The 26,418-nt window shown below is 37.6% G+C and overlaps 1 protein-coding gene across 1 annotated transcript in view; it reads left to right on the top strand.

Moving 5' to 3' along the window:
- Positions 1 to 26,418, top strand: part of SYT9 (synaptotagmin 9) — a 64,779-nt gene that overhangs the window by 34,373 nt on the left and 3,988 nt on the right. Inside the window, exon 3 of the mRNA XM_086613389.1 lies at positions 1,061 to 1,607. Within this exon, the coding sequence (XP_086469515.1) occupies positions 1,061 to 1,607 (547 nt within the window). The remainder of the gene's footprint in view (positions 1 to 1,060; positions 1,608 to 26,418) is intronic.

Consider the following 26,418-nt stretch of genomic DNA (forward strand, 5'->3'; position numbering starts at 1 on the left):
GCATGTGTAAACATATTTACAAGGAATGAATGAACAATGAAAACAGAGGAACTATTGCTGATTACATTCAACATAAATAGCTTTGGACTAATCCTGTGCTACCATTTTCCACGTGCTCTTTCTGTGTTCAACCACGGCTCATGTCGCTCCAATACACTGAATGATTGCTGCATATGAGTAGGACAAAAAAGTGGAATCCAACTAACTCATATAAGATTAGGATTTTACCTAATCCAACTTTCACATCCCACTACCCCGACAGAGTTTGCAAATTTGATTTCTGTTGTCATCTCATGAAGTGGAAATTTCAATCACAATAACTGAGAGGCTCCAGGTAATAAATTTCACTGGACCGAAGCTAAAAGCAAATTTCTCTCCTCAGAGTAATGAAACTAAAGGAGCTTTTCAGCCAAAGTACCACAGAGCTTATTACATCAGGTATGACAAAAAAACCTAAAACCATTGTTGGGGTGGTCAACAAACCATTTCAGACCAGAACAGCTCACTTGTAAGTGAAGTAGTCATAGAGATCAACAAGTAATTAAAATACAGAGGTGTCAAGAAGCATTCTTCTTTGTCCAGGTTTATCTTAGAACCAGAAATCAGCAAACTCAGCTGGCATAATAGGCCAGATCCTGCTGCCATTTATATAATGTTACTCATTTCATTGGCAATAATCCAAAGGAATCAGTTGAAAATGGTAACTGTTAAGAATAACTAACAGTTCTTATCATATCACATTATCCTTGCCAATAAGGCAGATCTTTGGATTTGCAGTGGCCACAAATTTGCGTTTGTTACTTTCTTCAGCCAGGTTTGGAGAGTGCGTAACACTGGCTTGAGACACAGAAACAGAAAATTATGTGCTATTATCAGTCTAACGGTGAAGGTGAGCTCTCACAATTGTTGGGTATCATGCTTAATCACTTGACGCGAGTGAAAACCTGATCCCATCGTACATTACAAAACTTGTCAAATGAGAACAGAATCTTTAGTGTGTGTGCACAGATTCTTATAATCTTCAACGCATTCTATTTCAATTCTTTCATTTTCGCTTCAGGCATAATTCAATCCGAAGACAGCTCAACCTCTCCAACCCCGACTTCAACATCCAGCAGGTTCAGAAACAGGAGCAACTGACAGGGATTGGCCGCATTAAGCCGGAGCTGTATAAACAAAGATCAGTGGACACAGATGATGGCCGGAGGAGTAACAGCAAGGCATGTGGAAAACTGAACTTTATTCTGAAATATGACTGTGATTTAGAGCAGCTGATAGTGAAGATACATAAGGCCATCAACCTGCCGGCAAAGGACTTCTCTGGAACTTCAGATCCATACGTGAAGATATATCTACTCCCTGATAGGAAAACCAAACACCAGACTAAAGTGCATAGAAAGACCCTAAATCCAGTATTTGATGAAGTTTTTTTATTTACTGTCCCATATAATGATCTGAACGCAAGGAAACTCCATTTCTCTGTGTATGACTTTGACAGATTCTCCAGGCATGACTTGATCGGCCAAGTGATAGTGGATAATTTTTTAGATTTGGCAGATTTTCCCAGGGAATGTAATCTTTGGAAGGATATTGAATATGTCACCAATGTAAGTATTATAATTTTTCTTTTTGAGATTTTTTTTTGTTTCTGAATTTATTTCCTTAATCTGATTATAACTGAAATTGTATGGTAAATTTATGAAGGAAAATATTCTATTCTCTCTCTTTCTCAAGCTTTGACCTTAATCCAAGGAAATTGACAGTACGTTTTCAGTCCTCATTTCTCATTCTTTGGATATATTAAAGAATGTCTTATGTAGGAAATAGTGGGTTTAGTCATTGCCCTGCTGACAGGGTAGAAAAGCTGGAGAATGTTTTTCTCTAAATCTTACTTAATCTCAAACTTACTTAAGGAAATACTACTTTTCTTATTTTGCCTATCTTTCCGTGTTTTGCATGATTCGACACATAAATTACAGCATACTAATCAGCCAGAACTGCAGATTCAAGATTTCTTGTGTAGTGATCTTCAGTCCTTCAAAAGACTGTATTCTCATAAAGAGAGATAACACCACGTCTATAATCCAGGCAAAGAGAATTACAGACAGTGCTGTTCCGTGAAAGCAATGAAACACACTGGAATTGGTTTAACTCTTTGTTTGGCATCACTTTGTTACACAGGGAAATGGGAAATGTATAAAATAAGTCTATATTTCTGTTATCCCAAAGTCTCTGGTATCAAATTCTACACAGGAATCCAATTAGTGATTAGGTACAAAACCACAAAAATTACTTTTGGAAAAGAAAGCGCTTTCTTCTCAAAGCATGAGCCAACCTCCTTGTATTGCTCTTAGAAATTAATCATGTGCTTCCTATGGATCCTATGGAGAACAGACCTTCAATGAGAATGATAGATTACAGAAATACACAAAGGTGAAGCTACTAGTGCCAAGAGTCAGTAAATATTTCATTAGCTATATCAAACCATACTCAAATGGAGTGCACATTTTAGAGTCAAATAAACATTATTAACAGTAAGATCAAAGTGTAAGCATACACTTAGCTGAGTGTAAGAAGCCATTGAAAAGTTAAAGATGTTCTAAGACAAATACTTTCCTGAATTCAGACCCTCACCTTATGCCTCTGTGCTCTGGTAGCATGCTATGTTACAGACCAAATGGACTAAATCAAGTTTTTTGTTTGGAATTTCTTTTAGAAAATTGATATTGTCCTTGTTTTAAGATGATTTCTCAGTGTTCTTAGTGTTACGTATCCGTGTGTGGAACAAGCTGTGCACCCGCTGCACAAACCTCTTCCACACTAGGATGGAACCTCAGCAACAGCATGAGCAGTTCCCTCACTCAAGGCACAAGCGGGAGCATGGACACACAGTGTCAGGGAAAGATGAACCTGCCTTTTCTATGAAAAGTTACTGCTCTTCAACCACAAGGGAAAAGTAAGAATCTGACAGAGCAGATGACAGTCATTCCAAGTGAAAGCCTGCCTTCGTACAGCACTAAGAGCCCCAAGCTCAACTTTTCGGTTTTACAATCAACTGAAAGTTGAATGCACAGGCATGCTGGGGTTGCTTTGATACGTACTGGTCCTTTTCCATGCTTTAACTTAGGCAAAAGATTGGCTCTAGTATTTTCTTTTTAGTCTCTTCTCCTTCCAAATTTCAAAAGCGATGCAGCGTATAATTTGTTTTCAGATTTTCTGTAATCTCTGAAATTTAATCCAGGACTGAAACATGAGGCATTTATTAATTCTTACAAATATTAATTCCTATGTGAAGTGTAACCCTGTATATCCAAACAGAACTCATGACCTGCCACCCAGACTTGCCACTGGGTTTTCAGCTAACGGAGACTTTTTCAAAGCAAATGACTCATAGTACATAAGAGATACGATCCAATTTTGGCTAATGTGAGTTCTGAGATAAGAGTATCAGATAAATGAAAGTTTGGAGTACTCAGCTTACTAATTAACATTTCCAAAATTTCAAAGGTTAGAACTTACTCCATAAAGTTTTGATAAACCCTCCAAGCATCATTTAAGAAACCAAGTTTCAGCACATTTTCTTGTCTGTGTAGCTTAGATATCTCACAGGCTGACAGCAGAACCTGAATCCTACAGGCTACTCAGTGAAGCTGTGGAAGTGAATACTCCTGTGACTGCACTCCAAACCAGTCCAGCAGGCAGTATTAGTGAATCTCTGAAATAAATTTTAGCAAAGTTTTGAGCACTGTTGGGCAGTTTATGATTGCAAACAGAAACTGTATCAACTGTAGCACGTTTTCAATCATTGTATCTTTGAATGTCTTGCTGTCAAATAATAACAATTAAAAAACAGGCAAATGCTGGGCAAACTTACTGAAGGAAATTCACTTAATGTAGATCAACAGAGAGTGCAGCACTGGAGGGATAAACCAAGGTAACGTACTAGAAAAAGAGAAAGTCCGCGCAACTACATGACAAGTTTGTCATACTTCTGAAGAGTACATTCATTTTAATTCCTTGTACATCTTATTATACTGCATAGCCAGCAATCCCAAAGGCCTTTATTTTACATTCTCCATTTTATTACGTTCTAATCCAATTTGACACAGTAATATAAAAGAATACATCAAACCCTTCTCTGCCCAGCAAAATGGCCTACTTCACGTAAGCACTGCAGATTATGCCTGAAATGTCAGCTTTACTGCAAACAATGCCATTAAATCAAACTATTATGCCATGTGCTTTCTTCGCTGGAAGAATTTTTTTGTATCCAAAACCAACAGTTTTGATTCTTCAGACTATAACGTCTTCTGCCATTCCGGAGTTAGAAATTATTTCATAACACAGATGGGGGTCAGCATAAAAATTTTCTCCATGATGAAAAGCAATCTGCCTCCAAACACAAATCTCCAATATCAAAATGATTGCTCTTCTAATCCCAGGTCCTCTGAGCATAAAATCTCTCTCCTGTAACACTGACACTTTCCAACCAGAAAAAAGCAGCAGTGGGCTGTTTAATGGAAGAAATAATTAAGTGGATCAACTTTAGATGAACATGAAATGAACTAGATAAGCTTTTTGTATATCTACCAGACAGATTACACTGGTTTATGGCTCATCAAGAAAAAACGATGCTCTTAATGTTTAGGCTGGGTTTCAGTAGTTGGTGTGTTCTGTTTAGCAGCCTCTAAAACATATTAAGGCTTTAGGGTGGTTTTTTTTTTTGTTTAGTTTTGTAATGTTCACAGACTGATGGCATGTTTTGAAGAGAAAGGAGTTGTTAATATTTCCTTCACTGTTATCTTCAAACTCAGATGTGATCAGGCAAAAACACATGGCTTTGTCACAAAATAAAATAAACAACTGTGAAGGACAGGAATCTGCCAGTCCATTTCAGATAAAGGAGAACCTTCTCTTTCAGAAGATGCTAAGTATCTACTTACATAACTTACTGTGCACCAGAAAAAAAAAATCTTTTCTCAAGAATTGCTCGTTAAACATCACCAGGCAGCTCTGGGGCACAGAGAAAGACTTCTGTGAACTGGAGATCTAGCTCTGGTTCATATTGGTTGTTTGGAATCTCAAAATGCTCAGTCTTTGTCACTTGCTAAGCAGGTGATCTTTCTGGACAAGGGGAGTATTCAAAAATTGCCTCCACTTAAAGCAGCGGAATAATGGAAGTGAGAAAGAACAATGGAAATTTCCATTCTTAGCTGGGCCAGCATTTCCAAAATGTGTACTCATTTTAGGAGGAAAATTTGTGACTTCGGTCTTAGAGTATATATACATATATATATCTCTTTTGACACTGATGCTATCTTTGTAGTTGTCAGATATAGTTATAATTCAGATGTAGGCATGGTACAATGAAAAGTGTTATTTTTCTAACTGTTTAAGCTTACATATACACTTAAAAAAAGAAAATCTTATTTGTAACACCCCATTGGCACGTTTCTCTCATCTCACCCCAAGGCTGAACATCCAAGACTAACCTGTTTTCATGAATTTTTCCCTAACATTCTATTCTTAAAGGATATTTGCAAGATTTGCAGTGATTATGCACCTAATATTCTATAAATAGTAGCTACCATATTGACTGCTACCATTTATCCTTATCTTGTGGTTCCTTTGAGGCTCTCTGCTGTATCCACCTCCTGCACAGATGTAAAGTAAATTGAAAGTCTTATAAAGGTGAAAGCAGTTGGTCAGATGCAAACCATGGTTTATTCTTTATCTGCAAACAATCAGAGTATTTCAAAGGATTCAGAAAGTTACTCTATTTTGAATATGGCTATTTTGAAGTACTTCTGCTTTTGTTTCTAGCTAAGCTAGAAATGCTTTGTAGCATCCAGCTCCTAAAGTTAAAAAACAATATATCAGGGTACAAAAGGAGACTGAAAATATAGAAGAAAAATATTTCTGAAAGAAAGAGAGAAGAGATTGCAGAAAGAAAACCCTGGGTAATACATACAGAATTTTTGAAGTAACATGTCATGAACTTTAAAGAATGTATATGGTTCACTGAAAATCCGAAATATTTTTATGGAGAGTTCAAAGCTATAAAGAAACACAAGCTGTATATCAAGTTGTTTACTATTACATCCAGAAAGAGCTAGCATGTGCTAAAAGCTGCAAAGCCAAGGAATTGGTTGCATCCATTTTTAAGAATCTTCAAGCTCTTTTAGGGCATATGTAGTGGTCAGGGATACAACAGTGTGCCAGATAATGCTGAATTCTTTTTGCACAGAAAGAGTAAAAACGATATTTAAAAAAAAATTAAGCTGCATGTTGATATACATGCTAGTGTTTTGACAAAGAGTTAAAAAGCAGGATGGTTATAAGTATTTGAAATTCTGCGTTCTAGAAATGCTAATTGCTCACTGCTGTTTTTCTCAAGTTTGCCCAAGAAAGATGGATTTGAGAATCTGTATTTTTAGGCATTTTTGTTGTATAACTGAGATGCAACTGGAATCATAACATCACCAGAAGGAAGCTTCAAGTTCTTGGTGTCAGAGATGGTAATGCCAACCACAGTGTGTGCAAGAGAGACAAAAAGAGACTAAATTATTTGAGTTAGTTGTTTATGGAAGGCATGATAAAAGTCTAAATTTTGAAACCTGACCAAACCTACCAGATTTTCTGCAGTTCAAAACTATTCTTTCCTCAAACTGCAAAACAAACTTCCCCAAAGGTTGCATTGCTCAGGACCACTCCTGCTAAGAGGCTATGAGCAATTTAATGTATGCCAAATGTACATGCGTAGGGGCAGGTCATAATCTTTAGGGCTTACACCCTCAAAACTTGAGGAAAAGAAAATTCCTTCTTTGAAAGAAGTGGATAAATACTGTCTGTAATTCATGAGCAGTGGAACAGACTTCGACAAAACGGCTGTGACTTGCTTAAGACATGACAGTGCTTAATAGCAGAAATGAGACCAGGTCCAGGATCTGCAGATTCCTGGCACCAGCCTTAATCCACTCTATGTAGCAATGCTTATCTTCTGTGACAGTGTACAGATACTGAGGCTGGCAGTAAGTCAACTAAGTCCACCTACTCCAATTTTTAAAACTGTTTAGCTTGTCAAGATGTTTTAGCTAGTATTTCTAAAATTCCTGTTCTGGCAAATTGCTGGGTTTAGAAAAGCGATGCCATTGAGCAAGATCTCAGAAAAGCATTTAAAATGTTTGCAATAGTTAACAAAAATTTTTGAGTCAACAGTTTGAGAAGGAACAGAAACAAACCAAATCTCTGGCTCTGTCAAATCCACACCATCAATGTTAAGTGCCATATCTGCTTTTTAGGACTGCAGCAGTAAATGGGAAACACTAGTTTATTTATTTATTTATTTATTTTTATAATACAGAAAGCATATCCAGCATTAACCTGACGTTCCATTTGTTTAAAACTAGTAGGCTTTGGCATCAGGAGGTAATCAGTTGTTGATGTGGACATGTACTGTTTAATGGATTTGCAAATGCAAGTGTCTCTAGAAGAGACAGATTTGCAAACATGTGTCTTGCCTATGTTAAAGCATGCTAAAAGCTTAAGAAGCAACAACAATTATTTCATGGCTACACAAATCAAGGCAGTAAACACAAGAGGTAAGATTCACCTCACTTACATTATAGATTTATTTAAAAAAAAAAAAAACAAACCAAAAACCCACAACTAAATCCAAAAGTACTCAAAAAAATACAGAAAACAGTATTGCCTTCCAGAGGCAGATCAGTGGATATTCATCTTCTCCTAAGTCACAAGGTCACTTTTTGTTTCATGATTTTTTCGGACTTAATCGAATGTACAGAAAAAATAAAAGTCCATGTGTGATGAGTCATTTCATAGACAAAAGATGCTGAAAAGACATAGATCTTTCATACTTCAGATTTCTAAGGACCACCACAGTAAGGATGAAAAAGAAATTTATTAGCCTTCAGCATCGGCACAACAGGTATAGTAGTCATCGTACAGTGGAGAACAGCTGCAACCAGTGTTTTTCCTGTGATTTTCACCTTTGTTAATAACAAGGTGTTTAAGTGGTTCATTTTAAAAACTGGGCTTTTACTTTTGTCTTTTTATGATTTTTTTTTAATCTAATGATTTTGCTTATTACTTTGTAGGAGAAGATTCATCAGAAATGACATAAGTTTAAATGATTAGGAGACAGCACTCAGCGTGGCTAAATAAAAGACAGCTACAGTTGCATACAATTGTATAGGGTAGAGTTAAAATATTGACATGTGTTTTTGAAAAATTAAAGACAGCAGATGCCTAATCTGTTTGGAGCAACTGGGTAACTGTGAGAATAACATTCAATAAAACTTGGGAAGGGTCTGAAGTAAAAACATGTCAAATGCCTTGAAGAGCAATGGTTTGAGATGCAGCTAGGCACCTCAGGGGTATGAGGACTCCAAGCTTGGCTCTAAAAAAATAATGGTGACTATTCAGTGCAAGTGATTACCTAACAGCCTGGTAGCTCCACAGGCATGGTCAGAAACAGGATGAATCTTGTAATATCACTGAAGCTTCAGCTAACATTTATTGGGGTTTTGGGACTAGTTTAAGAAAATGATAATTCAGAGAATTGTGTATATGTGTATGCACCACTTGAAGTTTACAGAGCCCAGGAGTATGGCCATCAGAGTTTCCAAGTGAGCTTCTTCAGTCTGGATATTTTGCTACAAAAAACATTCATACAAACAAACAAACAAAACAAACAAAGTCAAAACTAAAGCAGACAAAATGGAAAACCATGTAGAAGAAATGGGACCATTTTTGGTTAAAGAATTTAAAAGAGAAACTTTATTTTTAAGTCAGTATTTTGAGAAGACTGAAATTTCAGAGTAAGATGTTTTGGTTTCTCACTTGGAATGCCCTTATACTGCAATATTTTAAAATATTTTGAAAATTGAAATAGGAACAAAACATCCTGTTTTTTATCAAAGCAAGTTGTGAGGGATGTTCTGCGTCAAAATGGAAATAATTCAGAATTCCTTACGAAGTTGAAATCCTCATTTCCACTCTTGTTCTTCCCCAGCCCATCAATGCTGCATATTCTTGAGCTCTCTCTTTTGTCTTTGTATCATACATGTTTCCCTGGTGCAACAGCCCCAGAACAGCAATAGTGTATGAAGAACATTTTCCTCCACACATAAGCCGCATGCAAAAAAAGGTTAGACCCAATCCTAAATTCCTGTTTTTCTACATTAGAGGAAGACTCTGTAACTGTCCCTTTTCTACACATCTCCTTTCCCCTTTCTTCTCGCCCTCCTCTGCCAATTCCTTTTTTCCAGAAACCCCTCTCTAAACAGGGTTCTCAGAGACAGCCTTCAGTAAAACAGCTCACAACAACACACAAGCTGCACATAAAGCAAAGCCAAAATGTGATCCCGGTCAGCCAAGCCTGTCCTTCAGTCATACCATCCAAAATTGTTAGTGGGAGCTGCAAACACACACAAAAAAATTGCTCTAGTATTACAATGCATAGGCAGCAATCCTTCAAAATGAGCAAAGAGCACTCACACAGCGTTAAGGCTAAAATAGCTGTATTAAGGTGATCCTGGCTGTAACAATTCTGCACATAATTCGAGATTATGCTGTGCCATAGCCTTTTTTTTTTTTCTACAGCGTTATATAACTTTCAATTTAAACATGTATTTAGCCAGGCAGGGAAAAAAATCACTTCAAATATGCATTTAATTATTGAACAGTTTTGGGAATGCTTACTTTGTCTTTTTTGCTAGCAGAGGTCACAGAAAGCCTTTCAATAGCTTATGGATTCATCAAAATTTCAGAAATATCGTACTCTTTAAATTTAGTTTCAATATTTGGAGCCCAACTTGAAAGTATTCTTCCCTCTGAACATACTGTGCTTATGTGAAAAGCCTCAAGCCATTTTTAGTCTTTAATCCCCACAAGATATCACAGCCATCAGGCATCTTTCTCCACTGAACGGGACATTTCAGATTTTTACAGTTTTCCTCTGTGTACAGTCTGTTTACCTAGTTCTCCTGTTATTTTCCCATGGTCTCACATTTAAGTAGTAAGTAGACTTTTTTGGTTTTGTGTATTATTTACTTAGGGATTAACTGTAACTGAGCTCCAAACTCTTACCAAGACATACTGAATATTTGTGCAGGGGATAGCCTAGCTCCTTTGGAAGCACCTCCTGCACACCATACCTGACAGGCTGGCATTCTATCACTACCTAAAATGTATACTTGCTGGGTAGAGTCTTGACTTCATCTTTTCTAGTACACCTGTGTCCCAGGTAAATAGGTAGAAAAGAAAGTGCCACTATACACAGGCTCCTCTTCTCACCAAAAGTTTTGTCTGTCCCTTTTCAAACTCCTGTTAGAGGATGTAACCTGCCTCACACTTTAACGGTTCAAGATCCAGGATCTTTCCAGAGTCCTCTTACAGAGGATGAAACATTGTCTGTACAGAAGGAAGGAATTACTGGACCATAGCTGTATTGCTTTGGTGGCGTGGTTTTTGTGCTTACAGGCTAAATTATAGAGCTTGTTGAAATTAAGAAAAGGCTATACGGTTTGCTAAATAATCACACGAGGGGTCTCTTCAGACCTCCACACTGTCCTTGCAGGGGGAAAATATTAGAAGTTGCAGCTGAGATTTGAGCTGACTGGTGGAGAACAAGATATTGCAGGAACAATATGTCCTATACATGTATCTATTGCTCTTCTAGCTTTTCTCCTACAAGTCTAGGAGACTTTTATCTGCTGATCATGTAGTTCTAAAGAAATAAAAGATGAAACATCTGAACTAATGTAAATGAGAGTAGAAACTTAAAAAACCACGCAATACATTTTGTCAAGATTTGGTTATATGGTCAACAAGAATAATACCAGATACTATACAGGCCCTAATTGTCCCTGAGAGGCCTCAGAGATGTGCGACAGCTTTTCTCTCTTCAATTCCTGGCCCTTCAGAGCACGAGGGCCACTTCTGAGGCTCTGTAGAGAACCTTGCTCAGATTATTGCAGAAAGATACATAGCTATGCTCTTCCATTTTTTCACTTTGTAAAAAATAGATTACTGGCAGCCAAACTATCCAAGGGAAGAGAGACAGAAAGGCATCATTCTTTCATGGCAATTGAGCTATTTTTCTGAGAGTATAGCTAAAGAAACAATGGCAAAACTGAGGGACTTATAACTTGACTAAAAGGGTTTTTATCAAGATTTATTAGTCCCACGTTTACTACCTTTTTACAGCAGAGATCTTAATTTTAACTCACTATGTTATTTAATTTCTCCTCATGCATATACATCTCTCTAAACATTCCAAGAGATACATGTGTGTCAGGAACAATGTATAAACTGTAGCGTTTCCTGAAAAAGTCCAACAAGCCACTGCAACATCACTTTGTGTTTGCCTGGGTAGGATTAAATTACTAACATATGCAAACCTCTGAATTCTGCCCTGGTCCTCATAAACACTGAAAGGCAATTTGCCATGCACACCGAAATTCTAGAATTACGGATGTAATAACTCCTGTAGTCAGTCCCACTGAAGTCACTGGAAGTATTCACATGGGTAAATGAAGCATACAGTCATTTGCTGTGTCTGAGCCTTCCTATGGCTCCCTAGCAGAGAATTAGAGTGAGTATTCCACACTGTGTACTTTGGTGAAGTGACAGGCTCAAATGACGAGACTGTATTAGCGACGTCTGTGGTATCATGACATTTGAGATGTGTATAACTACATGTTTCTGGCACTTTGTTGCTTGATTAAACACCTTGCTCTATTTACTCAAGAAAACAGTAGTCACAAGCTACAGCTTACCTTAGCGAGGGCTTAATCATTCGCTACTCCTTTCACCAGACAAACTCAAAATTAAAGCTACACACGCCATCTGGAAGAAGATTTCTGACTAGTGATGGCATCTTGCTTGTGATGAGCAGGGAAGCGGAAAACAACTGACAGCTGGAGATTTTCACAGTTGATGATATGAACTGTTGGGATAAAATTCCCCACTCAGATTGCTGGGCCAAATCTGGCATCTTAAAAATAGCAGTTTATCACAACACCTGAAAACAACTTTGCTTGTAAGGCAACCATTTACTAACAGCCACAGTATGAGTGGCTGAAATGTACTGCTCCTCCTACCTAACATTTCCTCTTCCGTTTCCTGCAGTAAAATTATTTTAAAAGAAGCAGTGAATAGGAACTTAGATATATCATGCAATATCTAATATGTTCTATTTATCTTGAAACTGCTACCCAAAGGCTATGCAAGTTAACACAGAAGAAAAAAAGAAAATTCCGACACTGTATTTTGTATATTTGTTTTCAGAATTCATAGAACTCCACATGTTTTCTTTTTAAAAGCATGCTGGGGTTCTATAAACATTTTTAAAAGCCAGCTGTGGTTTAATCAACCATCTGATCAGCATTACGATGCAGTAAAGGGAAACAAAAGTGTGTACAAAAAAGATAGGAAGAAAGCAGCAGACTTTGGTTTCGAGCCCCCTAGAGAGTCATTTATGATCATCAGGAAGAAAGGAATCACTTTAAAATAATGAAAACCTTTCAATGCCTGTACTCAACTGAGCACAGAATCTTACAGTAAATGCTAATCTAACAATAAACTTCACTCTGTTGGGACCGCAACATTTTATGCAGGTAGAAATGAGTAGTACTCTAGATGAGATCTTGAGTCCACTGTAAAGTCAGGGAAAGAATTCCTACTGAAACTCAGATTTCATGCGTACCCTCTTGCTAGAGTTTGGAAATAGTATCTTGTAAACAGTACAAAAAGCCACATGGAATAATATAAATAAATCACCTGACATGTACATCAGAAAATTCGCTAGAACAGCAAAACAAGCAAATTACCATCCTTTTATTCCTCTCTGCAAAATAAATGCACGACAATTACTTGCTCAACAAAGATTTAAATCTTCTCCTCCTCCCCCTCCCCCAAAATTTGACAGTTAAAATATGAGTGAGCTATCAATTTTGGTCTTGGAGAAAGCAGATAGAAATCCCTCCATCAGAAATGGTCTGTTCTACATCCACATCTTCAACTTTTGACTGGCTGCAGCAGTCCTAATAGAATGAAAACAGATTAGATTATTTTGCCTCAAGGTTTCTGCAGTGAGCACCCCTGACCCATTCCTTTCAGTAGTGTAGCAGTGTTTCTCATTTGTCAGCTCCTTTTCCAAATTCTTCACTTTATTCAGGATATAGAGTGTCAGCATTCTTGGGAAAGCCATGAGAAACAACTGATTCAAAACAAAGCTTTTATTATAGAACAAGACATAAAAAGCTTTTCATTCTGTCTGTAACTGCAATACTTTTTTTTCACCAAAATACAAATATTTTTTAAAAACAAACCAGTAGATACAGCAGTAGATGCTCACTCTTCACCCTCATCCAGTCACTCTCTTGTTCTCCTCAAAAATGGATTATTTCAGGAAACCTTTCAGTGCTAAAGCAGCACAGAAAAAAAGGATATTATCCTTTTATTCAGATAGTCTTGCTCCAAAAGTTATGAGTCAGGATGGTCAGAGATAACTACACTACATTATTTCATAATCATACTTGCTTCCAGAAGACTGAAGTCAGGTCCTTTTAAGGTGTCTGAGTACCCCAAATCATTGATCATTCTCAAAGTAACAAAGAGCTCTAAAGTGAACTCACCATTTAGGACAAGTCAACTCACAACCTTTCTTTCATTTCAAAACTATCAGATTATAAGCAAATAAACTGAAAATTTGAGAAGGCACCAAACTGACTGCAAAGTACTGTTTATTAAGTCACTCACAGGCTTTCTAAAAATGCAACTTTTTTCCTACACATAGGGTAGTATGCACATAATAACACCAGTTATTTTGAATATAAATGTAACCAAGTAAAAGTCTGAGCAGCTCACCCAGACTCACCTCACAAAAGCACATGATGACATCAGGAAGAGAGTAAAACAAGCCTCAGAAAAAAAACCAAAAACCAACAAACAGTTACCTCTCTAGGTACATTTCACATGTAGCACATGTAAAACAAGTTAGAAGAAAAGTCTTCTAAGAGGAGGAAGTTCTGTTGACTCACTTTTATGGACTTAAAGCTCTAAAGCACTTCAATATTTAGTGCACTCTTTATCTCACATCTTACACTACCCTCTGTGCATTCTTTGAGAGAGAAAACATGCTCACTAAAGTGGTCCTAAAATTGCCTGCAGTACACATCTAAATATAATAGGGAGGCATGAGTGTATCTGATAGAGAACAAGTATTACAGAAAAAGAACTGTTATCACACTCTACACAATCACATCTTCCCCTGCTCACGCTGTAGACACCTGGATGATACACTTGACTTGAGAGTCTGCATTTTCTAAAATGGATTTCTGTCTTCTTCCTCCCCCTTCCTTCAGCCTCCTCACAGTCTTTAGTTGTATTTTAAAGCTGTATTTTCTGTACCACTCCAAATTACCAGTACTGGACTGGTAAACTGCCTAACAGCTTCGAGATTAAAATATTGTATTTACTTTCAAGGTAGGTGAATGATACACAGCAGCAGCATAAATTTTCCTTCACCTCATCCACATAGTCTAAGTGTCCTAATGGCAACAGTCCAGAACTGTCTCCGAAGAAAAGAGGGTAGCTGGATTTGCATGAGCTTTTGAGCAGCGTCAGCAGCTAAGACACTGAGAAACACTGAAATGTTCCTGGCATTGCCTAAGAGAAATGGTAAAAGCAACCCCTTGTTGCTAGATCACCACGGATTCCATGGCATTGACTCAGGAGGTCAGTCAGGGAGGTTTTCCCTGAGAGGGTTATATAGCAACAGCATATGGGCATGTTACGCAGTTGGCAGATTTTACATAGAAGTCTGTTGTGAGATTGTCAGTAGCATCTCTGGAACGAAACAGAAAAGCCTCTCTTCTTTCCCATGTTGTCCCCTGTCGAGAAAAGAACCACCAAAACCTCAACTTTTCTCCTGATTCAAGTGTGAAGTCTTTGTAGCATGGTTTTAGAAATAACGGATGAAAGCAGTCTCCTTTCTTATGCTTCCGTAATGATGCTACCTCGTTATCATTAATTTTATTGTCATTCTCTTTCTTGCTTCCTCCCTCTATTATTTTAATTCCTTTTGTATCTGAAAACCAGAGAGATTCTAAAGTAAAAATGAGACAATTTTACAGTATTGAAGATGTAGGAAGTTTGTCTATTTCAACATAGTTAATAAATGTGTTTTGTAGGATTAACTCAAGTGTCCACGATTATATTCTTCTTCCATTTAACTTGCAATTAAAATGGAATTGCCATGAAAGAACAATCAAAGCAGTACAACTGCGCATCTTTTCACCCAATCCATTAACAGAATATTGCTAGCAGTGAAGTAGTCTCTTTACCTTGGCAGCTTCCCTTTGAAATTTGCAGTGATTTTCTTTTCTATATGACCCATTTAAATAAATTACTAAGAAGTAAATGAAACTTCTATGGAAATTTCTTTACTGTTGTTAAAAGTGGGTAATTTTACAGAGAAGTGTTACTAGTAAAATGCATGTTGTGAAATTTAGTTGTGTTTGCAGTCTAATGGAAGGTTACGTGCAATGCTCTCAGACATGTTTTTAAGCCATAATGATCACTTTTCAGCGTTTCTCTTATATTGATACTTTCTGTGGATGATGCATTTGAGTCTGGCAGGGCACCAGTGCTATTATTTGCACAGGTGACAGATCACAAGCTGACTTGTTATATTTAGTTACATCACTGAATAGTAATCAAGTCAATTTCAAAGGTAACAAGATTTCAACATCAGGGAACTCTAGAAAAAAGGCTACTTTTTACCAGCAAAAAACATGAAGTATTCTCAGTAGTTCCTGACCTGAGGGAGTGCATGACAGGACACAACAGAATTGTCTCTAGAAAAACAAAACACGTGGAGAAACTTCAACAGAAAGATACTTGATCCTTGGCTTTAAAATCACAAAGAAACCCAAGAAAGTTACCTATTTGGAAGAAAAAATAACTTTAAGTCATGATCAAGAGAACCTCTGTGTAACTCATAGAAAAAAAAATAGGAGAAATAGATTCACAAAAACATGCTTCTTCCCCCACCTGCTAAACATGCACCACACTTAAAGAGAGATGGACATAGAAAATACTACTTTTGAAAAGTCTGCCTTGGGCATACCTTATTAATAATGGTAATAATTCTTATTAATGGAATGAGAGGCCAAAAAGCATCAGAGAGAGAGAGAAAGAGAGAGAGAAAGAGAGAGAGAAAGGGCACATCAGGGATTTCATTGAACTTGGATTTGATTTCCAGATATCACAAGAATTTTAAAATAATCAGACAGAGTTTGGATTAACGGCAATACACTGTTCACTAAAAGTTATTTTAGTGGTCTCTGGAAGGAGCCCATTATATTCAAGTGGTCAAAATCTAGGGGCAAAGTGCTTCTTCACTGCCTGTTTACAATGAGGAATGCATACGTGCTTCTCCAGCTTCTGCATTCATTACACTAGAGCCGTGAGCAGAATGATCCCCTCTGGCCTTCCCAGGGCATGTTCACAGACACAAGTATACAAGACCACCATACCTTCTCTACTGAAATCAGACCTGGGATGGAATTATGCAGCAGATGGCTAAAACCCAACAGGAGATACTTGATTTAAAAATAAATAAACAAATAAAACGTATCTCAGAGAAAACCTCTGGAATGGCAAGAAAGCCATGCTACTGCAACATAAAGTTTGACATTAGCTTTCTAGTTTTCAAGTACTCTATTTTATTTGGACCGTTCTCTTTTTCATATCAACCTCTTCAAGAACAAAAGTGTAGAGCAAACTTTTACTTCGACTAAAAGTACATTCAGATTTAAAAAATGGCCTTTCTTTATGACCCATTTTGCGTACAACCTATCCTAGGCCTGAGTAGAAGGGAAGTCGGTAGCAAACACCTGATGTAAGCATAAGGAATACATCCACAAAACACTATAGATGCTAATGCAGACTGAAAAGAACACGTTATTTTTTCCTGATACCATGACTCTCTCCATCTTTTTTCAGCACTACCCAGATACTTAGTTTCTCTCCTTTTCAGAATGAGGCACTCAGAATTCTCAAAATAAAAGGCGGCTGCTTTATCCAACACGGAATACAAGCACTGAGAATGACATTCAGTGCTAAGGAAAGGTGAGGAACTGTTATTAGGGCCCAAAGCATTAACTTCATCTCATTTCAGCACTGTGTCTATATTAGCTTTTTTTTTTTATACAGAATGGCTGCTCTGCAAGATTTTATCCTTAATTAAGACTGTTTCAGGGCACAAGGGCTGGCTGCTGCCTGGGGCTGGGACGCCAGGAGCAGTGGAGGACCCTGGTGCTGCTGGGCAAGACCTGGCCAGCCAGGTCCTGTCCCACCACCCCAGCCAGGGAGCCGGGCAGGCCAGGAAACTGGGGGCAGCTCCTGGCATCAGCCAGGTCCCTGGGGCTGTGCCAAGCCAGGCCAGGACGTGGGCCTATGTGACTGGGCAGGGCAGGGCTGTGGGGAGCTGAAGAGCAGCACACCATGGTGGCGCTGGGGCAGGGACCAACAGCCCTGGGCTGGGTTGAAATGGGGTCCTGGGCCATGGGCAGGGTGGGGGAGGCCCTGCAAGTGATCAGGGCCAGTAGGGCCTGTTAGTCCCTCAGGGCTCTGGCATACTGATTGCTTTCAATCCCTGTACACCAAGAGATAATTGAGTGGGGTTAGAAGATAGAGCATCTTTTGATATTTTAGTGGAGCTGTAAATTCACATGCAGCCATTGTAACTCAAGGTAAAGTGAAAGGCCAGTCCATTAATTTGCATACAAATTTAATTTAAATTGACATTTACATTTAACACACTAGGAAAAAATATTAACAGGCAAGATATTTTGGATTAAAATATTTTGATTAGTGAACTTATTTTTAAAACCAGTTTCTTCCCTTGCAATTTTTCTTGGATGTATTTGAGATTTTCATTATTAGTGGGATATTGAGATAATTAAACATTACTTTCAACTTATGCCAGAATGGAAGCAAGAGGTAACGGGCAAATAATTCATGGTAGAAATAATTTTATGCGTTAGAATGGATTTGCTGTTTCATTTTCTTCAAGCTCACGTTTGCCTAGAGATAGTGAACACTTAACACGTAATTTAGCCTCCTCTTCTTACAACCAGCCAGCATTTAGCCTTGAAACTGAGGGTTTATTTTCTCATCTCTTTCTATCTGCGTGATGTTCATCAAGAGTTTTAAGTCAGCCAGGTTGGCCTACCCAGATTAGCTTGTATTGTAAAATACTGCACACTACAATGCCATTATCCTCTGTTTTTCTTTGTTATTTCAATCTCAGTGTTTAATAAAAAAAAAAAAAAAAAGAGGTTTAATCCAAATCAATTACAGCCTGTTGAAAAATTATGGGGTTTGACATAACAGATACTGACAGATATTCATTAAAAGCTTTGGTCGTCACTTTGGGAAACTACCGCCCATTTTTCCAAATTGCAATGTTAGAATGTTTCGTGAAACTGCCCTCTGTGAGGCATACCTTGTCTGTCTGACTTACTCGTCCTTCCATTTTTACCATCTTCACCTAACATCAAATCTCTTATCCCAGCTGAAGCTCTCCCTTACATTTCCTGAGTAAACAGTTGCCCTCCAAACATTTATTCCTGTATAGAACAATTTACGTTTCATTAGAGATCACAAGCTTGTCAGCTTTTCTAAAGCACCACTGCCTTCTTTGCAGTGAGAAAGGTTTGCGTCAACTCTGTGCTAGAGTAATCTCCTTTAAAGCTTTAGCATTGTGAAATCAAACCCACCCTCAAGAGGCTTCCCTTTCAAAAGAGTTTTGAAGCACAATACCAAAGGCAGCAACCTATAAACACTGACAAGGTGGAATACACTGAAGTGGGATATACTGGAAGAAAAGGAGGAGCAAATCTGTCCACAGCACCTCATTTGTAAACTCACATCTTACAGGTTATGACATTTTCATTTTTAAATATTAGATCAGGAAGATATAATTACCTTTTCTTGCTTTCAGGCGTTCCCTATCCTCCACACACACACACATACAACCCCCTGCCTCCCAGCAACAGTCAAAATAATAAAAGGCAGCAACGCCTGGAAAAGAAGAGTCGGGGAGGAGTTTTTTGAATTATTACATCTGTACTGAACTTTGTATTTTGTAGAAAGCAGCAAGTCATGGAAGAGTCGCATAAAGCAGTAACAATTCAAGAAAATAAAATAGTCTTCAGAGGAACAGTTTAACTTGCAAGGAGAAACTTAAACTTTAATTAACTTCCTTCTCTGACCAACAATGCCATCTAGCAAGCCTTCAGAAACAGATCTGTACACACTCCTTCCTCCTCTTAATAACTAATGAGGAAGTTAAAAATTACTTTTGTTAACTTTCTACAGAAGTTTTATTTTCAGAATTCCTCAATTCTGTTTTTCCTGTGAAATCAATTTCTGATGCAGCCACACACACACACATAAACAGGATAAGTACTCCAGCTTTTCCAATCATGTCTCTACTAATTTTCCCTAGCTCAATTTAGACTATCTCCCCAGTTCATCAATTTAGTTTGGAACAAATTAAGACATTATCTCTATCTCAATAGCTACAGGATAATTTATTAGATTCACTCTTAGACGTGGATTCAGCAAAATACTTTATTTGTCAGGAATTGAAAATCTATGTAAAGGATTCAAAGCCATGTTTAAAGGACTGAAGCACACATTTAAACATAAGTATGTGCATGAAGTTTATCTTTACTGACTGGAGGCTTTTTTTAAGTAAGAATTTTATTACAGAATAATTTATCAATAAAGTCTTAAATGATTCAGTAAGAACAAATATATTCTGTAAACACATTCAGATAACTGAGGACAATATGCAGCTAACCGATTGGAAAGGCAGTTTCAGTTAATCACTGCCATCCTATTTATAGGATAAAAATTATGACAATGGAGGTGTTGGGTCTTTGGAGAGACAAGTACATTGACTGCCTACAGGGAAAGGCCTCCGTCCTTGACTTACTAAGGACATTGTGGCAAGAGGAAGTTACGTGTACGTTCTTCTCAGAGACATTAACTGGATTTGTTCTGAAACATATATGAAGGTGAAAGGCTTATGCTTTGACTCCAGCTACCCATATGATGAGATATTTGACTGACTAGAGCACAACACAAAGTCATATCTGGAGGATCTTCTTTGTGTGGACTGCAGTGATCTGCTTTAAAGAAAAGTAGTCATGATACAAAGATGAAGGAAACAGGAGAGAAAAAAAAAATCCATATCAAAAGATCTTCAGGCTCTGAAGTGGAGACAGAGGATTTGCTCTCTGATGGATGCTTTACTTTTGATACTTCCTTTATATAGAAATTACCAAGATTCTAGGCAAAACTATGAGTAAGTTAAAATAAGAACATACACTCCCTGAGCTGATAATCATAGTAGCTCTCTATGACCCAGTCTGGAGGAAGGATTTCTACTTCTTTCAGTCCCTATGAAGTACAGCACGAAGTTGTGGTATTCGAACTGTCGGGCAAGACGTCTGTCTGGCTATAAGGTGCTCCAGAATACCTCAGAGAAAAGGTAATAGCAACTCGGTTGTGGTTATGTTGGCATTACTAATCTAAATCCTAATAGAGAAGAGTCAAGCTACATACTTAGTTAGTTGACCTTAGCTGTGTGATAATATATATTTTTTTAAAATAGAACACAAAACACCTTCTGTTGGCTGATTGGCCTAAGTGCTTTCGTTCCCCCTTGTAAGGCTTTCTTTGCTTAAATTCTTTAGCTGGTGATACTTTTCACTGTATGAGTCATGCGAGAATCTCTCAGGTCCAGCATTGTTATGAATATGTGCTAAGTAACAAATGCTGTGCCACAAACAAGCGCATGGAGAGAGTACGAGGGGTCAAAGGTGCCCTTTCTTATGCTGCCTTTTTGTCCATCCCATTGACATCATCCCATTGACCATCAGATTGGCTTCTATATATACACGTCATACAGCCGTAAAGGCATACAAGCTGATAGCCAGTCTGTGACTAGACCTGAAAATTACATTGTGTACCCAAAGCACTATAAAATCCAGAGTGAATTACATGCAAACACTTCAGCTTTCTTAAATTCCTTCACTGTAGTGAAGCCAAGCTTCAGAATTGGTTTTTAATGTTCTTTCCTAGGAAGTGAAATCAGCATCATTTTAGCATACCTAGCTGTAAAAGCTTCTTTACTTGTTTGCTTTCATTTTTTAAGAAAACCATGAGTAAAATAGAGACAATGAAATGCAAAAAATGGAATCACACTGAGAAAATAATACAATCTGCAAATTAACTTAAAACTTGAACTATAGCCTGACATTGATGTATTGAAAGAATAATTGTAAAAGATAGGCCATTCCCATTTTCCACAAACTTTACTTAATCATTTCTCTGTAGATATAGTTTGATTGAGGCATTAATAAATGCCTACTTTAGTAGAGTTCATTTCTTTGATTTAAGATGTCATGAAAATAGAATTTTCTAGTCATATCTTCTCTATTCATCTTAAAATGTATAATGAGAAGGCCGCTGGCACTCTTCTAGTCTCGTGCAAATTCAGTTAAAATCAAACATTTCTAAAGAGTTTTTCTCAAAATACATTTCTCATACATATAACTAATTCTGTGATGAAATAATAAAAAATTTAGAGCTAACTTCATGAGTTCATTATGTTAGATACTTTAGATTTACAATCATTCTCAAACAGATTAGAGTGTTAAATTTGTTTAGTATGGTATTTGCATAATATTTATGTTCTGGACGTGTACCTGAACTGAATTTTAGCTCACTCAAATCTGAATCCAGACTGCTCAACACAGATGAACAATTTAATAAATTTTATATCCCAAAAAGCAGATAACACTTCTTAAAGTACTTTTAAATTCATTTAGACTTAATACATATGCCTAGTATACTTAAATTATTCTCATCTTAACAGAGTGAATGGCCCCTAAAATAAATCCCTGCAAAATTAAAAATGTGACATTATCAAATACAAGAACGATGTACAGTAAAATTTGTCTGCACTACAGAAGTATAATTCCATTAATTCCAGTAAAGATTATGAAATAGCTAGGCAGACTTTTTTTTTGTTTAAAATATAACTAATGCTCCTTAGCTAAGAGTTAAAGAAAAAAAGAGAATTTAATTAAATACTGGTAATCAATCCTTTCTGTGCTTCAGAAACTCGAATGATAGTATCTTGTTTCATGAAACCTCTGCTATTTTTCTCTTTTCCAGTGACCTTTGCAGAGAGACATGTATAACTGCTGAAGGAGGTAGTATACAAAGTTAACAATTGCATTAGCTGTACAGCTGTGATGTAGCAATAAGAATTTATAAAATCTCTAAAATCACTAGTGCCTTGAAAACCTCTTTCAACAGTTAGCAACTTTAAAAGAAATGAGCAAGGGCATCACTGCCTGTAAGTGCTCCCATTAATGGTAAGTTCATGAGACGCATAAAAATACATGTAAGCACCTCACAATCCATAATTAGCGTTATTTTTGCGACATACCAAAAAAGTAAAAAAGGAGTGTCTGTCTTTTTATAGATGGGGAACTGAGGAACCTGGTATAATTGAGACATATGCTTTAATTAGAGTGGCACAGGCACTGCATGATAGCAGGCCTATCACAGCTTGTCTGCTCCAGAAATACAAAATGCAAGTTTCTGAAGACATGAACACAAAACTTTTGATTGCCTAACTCAAGGACGGCATATTTCTTCTACACCAGAGGCAAAAGCAGAAGTTGCCACCTATAATTTGTCTTGCTGCCTGTTTTGGCATGATTTTACATACCCATTCTCTGCACACAAATGTATTTATGAGAAGGGGTAAACCATCTGCCAGAGAAAACTGATTCCAAATGTCAACCCCATTTGTCAGAAATTCCCTAACTACCAGGTAACTTCCAGGTTTCACTGAGAAGGCTTGATCCTGCCTGAGCTTCTTAAGGCATCCTCCAAGGAAACAAAGGCAAACAATAAGCATTTTGGTAGAAGCCACTGAAAATGGTTCAAATAATATGATTTTTATGATATATTAAGTACTTCCACCAGAAATGGAACAAGGAGGAAGCGTAATAGGAGGGAGGTCCTATTTCCATGCTCCTAACAGCAATGAAAGGGTCTTATTTATCTTGAAGTTCCAGTAAGGGATTCATTCTCTTTGTGAAGATACAGTTTTCAGGCAAACCTTGTGATTTACACCTCTGGGTTGAACTCTCCCGCTGACTGCTTACCCAGTATTTAACACATTTAACTCTCCCAGGTAACACTGGGCAATTTTTCACGAAGAAACTTCATGCTCTTGTCCTGTTGAATAAAGGACTGCATGAACAGAACAAAGGCTCAGAGACAAATCTAGGCGGGATTATCAGAAACGAACAGGTTGTACAGCTCACTGTAAGGCACAGCTAACAACATCAAGGCACCCCAAGCCTGAGGCTTAAGCCTGGGGCACTGGAAAAGCAAAGCAGACACCGATCTTGTTATACCTCTTTTAGAATATAGGAGTGAGGAGGTTACAGCCTGAAAATGGAGGTAGTGCTTTCTTCCTCTGAATGTGGACAGTTTTTGAGGACAATGAGAGCAGAGCTTGGACCTTAAATATATTTATTACAGCATATTTATTCAGTTCTTACAACACACATCCTGCTGAACAGGATCAAAAGAAAAATAATATAGGCCATACTCATATAAATAAATTCTTATTGCAATTTAATTAGCTTGTGAATATTTTCTTTTAAGTTATCAATAATATTAAGCAGCTTTTTGATCTGGTTATATTAAGGCTGTCATAGTTGCATTGTAACACAGTATGGTGTTACTACCACACTAAAAAAAATTAAGACACAAATTTGGAATGTACAAAATACATGACTTGATAACCTACAATGTTATGAAATCTTTTCCTAAGCAGGAATTTTAAAATGTCTCAGACAGTGTAATATTTATATTGCCCCATTTTGTCAAGCACACATAGTCATACACAATTACTCAATTCAAACAGAAGCATAATCCTTGCAGAAGGTACTACCCTCTATGCTTGTTAATTCTGTTCCTTAAAGCTGTTTCTTGATAATACAGTACACCTTTAGTGACAATCCATGGCTTAAGTCATGTGGCTGAGTGATTTTAAACTAGTGAAGATGTGCAATAATCCCTTCTGTGCTGTTACATGGACCTTGGTTCTGTTAAGAAACTGAATTTATAGTAAGGACCTGTGTCTGCTGGATGTAATGGTCATGCCTGTGACACCACTGGTCTCCAGTCAGAGCATGTTGCCTGTTCCACTGCAGTCAGCCAGACAAACACACACACATGCAAATTCTGTGGTGCAGTCATGGTTTGTGGTACTCTTTGAAGAACATTCTCTCATTAAGTTGAACCTTGAAGCCACAACAGCAAAATTTAAAATGTTTGGAGCAGTTAAAAATGTTGCCCTTTGATTACAGAAAATCAGAGTAAGCAGGGTGGAATAGCCAGGGCACTGGGAAAGGCTCATTCTGTTAGAAAATCTATCTTTCCAAAATTAAGAAAACGTGCAAGTAACCAGTATTATGGAGTAGTAGTTAATTCCCTACAAATCAAAATGAAAGCGTGAGAAGACACGTCTTCTTTTTCAGACTCAGAGAAGGATTTGCATGCCAAAGAGTATGTCTCTTTCCTGCTGCTGCCTGCAAGCTTTCCTTCAATTACATTCTCTGACTGCCATGGTTAGATTACTACTAGCATTGGCTTATGAACAGACTGACTTTCACAATCATCTGTGATCTATTGCTGTAACACCTACAACTTCTAGGACTGGAAAAGACTGGAGAAATTACAGGCTCTGTTTGCAGTTTAACAATGTTTTTCCTGTATAATGCCCACTACAATTTTTGAAAAAGCATTAACAAATTATTATTGTCATTGAGGCATTTCCTAAAAAATACATCACATTGTAATGATGATTATTTTTCAAATGTAAGGCAAAGCTTGTGGATAAATATATTATGGCATAATTCCTAACAATGCATTCAACATGTGATCCGTTCCTTCCTAACCAGTTCATGATCTAGCCGAGAGGCATCCTTGCCCATGACAGGGAGGTTGGATTAGATGATCTCTAAGGTCCCTTCCAGCCTATGCCATTCTATGATTCTATGATTTATGCAGAGGGTTAACATTTTTGGGGGGAATTTTTAGCTAAAACAATTGTATAGCAATTCATTTACCTATGAACTTCTTGATAAGAACTGATACAGGGTTTTAAAATGTTCATTCAGGATGATCAAGTCTGGAATGGAAACTCTTGTATTTGGTAGTAACAGTAAAGCATTTACAGCACTCACATAACGAATTATCTGGTCACCATGTGGAGCACTGGAGTTGAATACAGACTGACTCTGCCGTGGTTGACAATATCTAGGAATACCAAGATACACACTTAAACAACAGATGCCTGATGGGTTTCTTTATGGCCAGGGAAAACCTGAGTGATTCAACAATGCTATCGTCTCCTAAAAGTTTGTGACCAGTTCATGAAAAATAACCTCTCAATCAAAATTTGCAACAGTGACAAATCCCCCAAATAGCCCAAAGGTGGCTTCACTTGCTAATTTCTTTAAATGGCTTATGAAATGCTACTCCCCTCAGAGTTGCCGCATAAGAGACAATTCCACAGCTACAAACCTCAGCACCTCAGAGCCGGGGGGAAGTACACTTAAATTCTGGCAGTTGTTCTTCCTCACAGTGGGAAGGATGAGTGAAATCTTTGCTTCCTGTTCCCTGGGTTATAGGTATCAAGCTCCAGCTGACCACTGGGAAAATTTCAGAGATCAGTTATTTCTCTTGTAACGTTAAGTGCAGGTGTTAGCCAAGAGAAATTTCTCCTGGATATGCTGACATCACTTGAGCCTGTAGGACTTCATACAGCATCACCTTCTCAAACAGTACTTTGATCCTCCCACAGTCAAAGTGAGTCAGTGACACAGAGTTTGTTGCAGCAGGTTGCTTCCAAGTATGAGCCATCAAGAGACACTCAACAGGGTGAGTCATGACAGCTATCTTGATATTGTCACAACCTTTATTAGCTTTACAGCTACCATTAAACACTGATCTTTAGAATGGAAAAGATTACAGCTAATGAAGTCCAGTCAGGGTTAAAAGCTAGTTATTACTGACAAAGGGCCCATAATATCAGCTTTTTCCTTCTTTGACAGCATCTCTCTCCAATAACAGCACAAGGAAAGGACCTGTGTCTGAATGAATGTGCATGATTTTTTTTCCCTTGCATGAACTAAAAACTAAAGCGAAGATGCCTCTCTTGAGCAAGGGGTTGGATCAAGTGACCTAGAAATCCCTTCTGACATAACATTTTTCTACAAC

This window comes from Tauraco erythrolophus, chromosome 6 (genome assembly GCF_009769465.1).
Source record: "Tauraco erythrolophus isolate bTauEry1 chromosome 6, bTauEry1.pri, whole genome shotgun sequence".
Lineage (NCBI taxonomy): Eukaryota > Metazoa > Chordata > Aves > Musophagiformes > Musophagidae > Tauraco > Tauraco erythrolophus.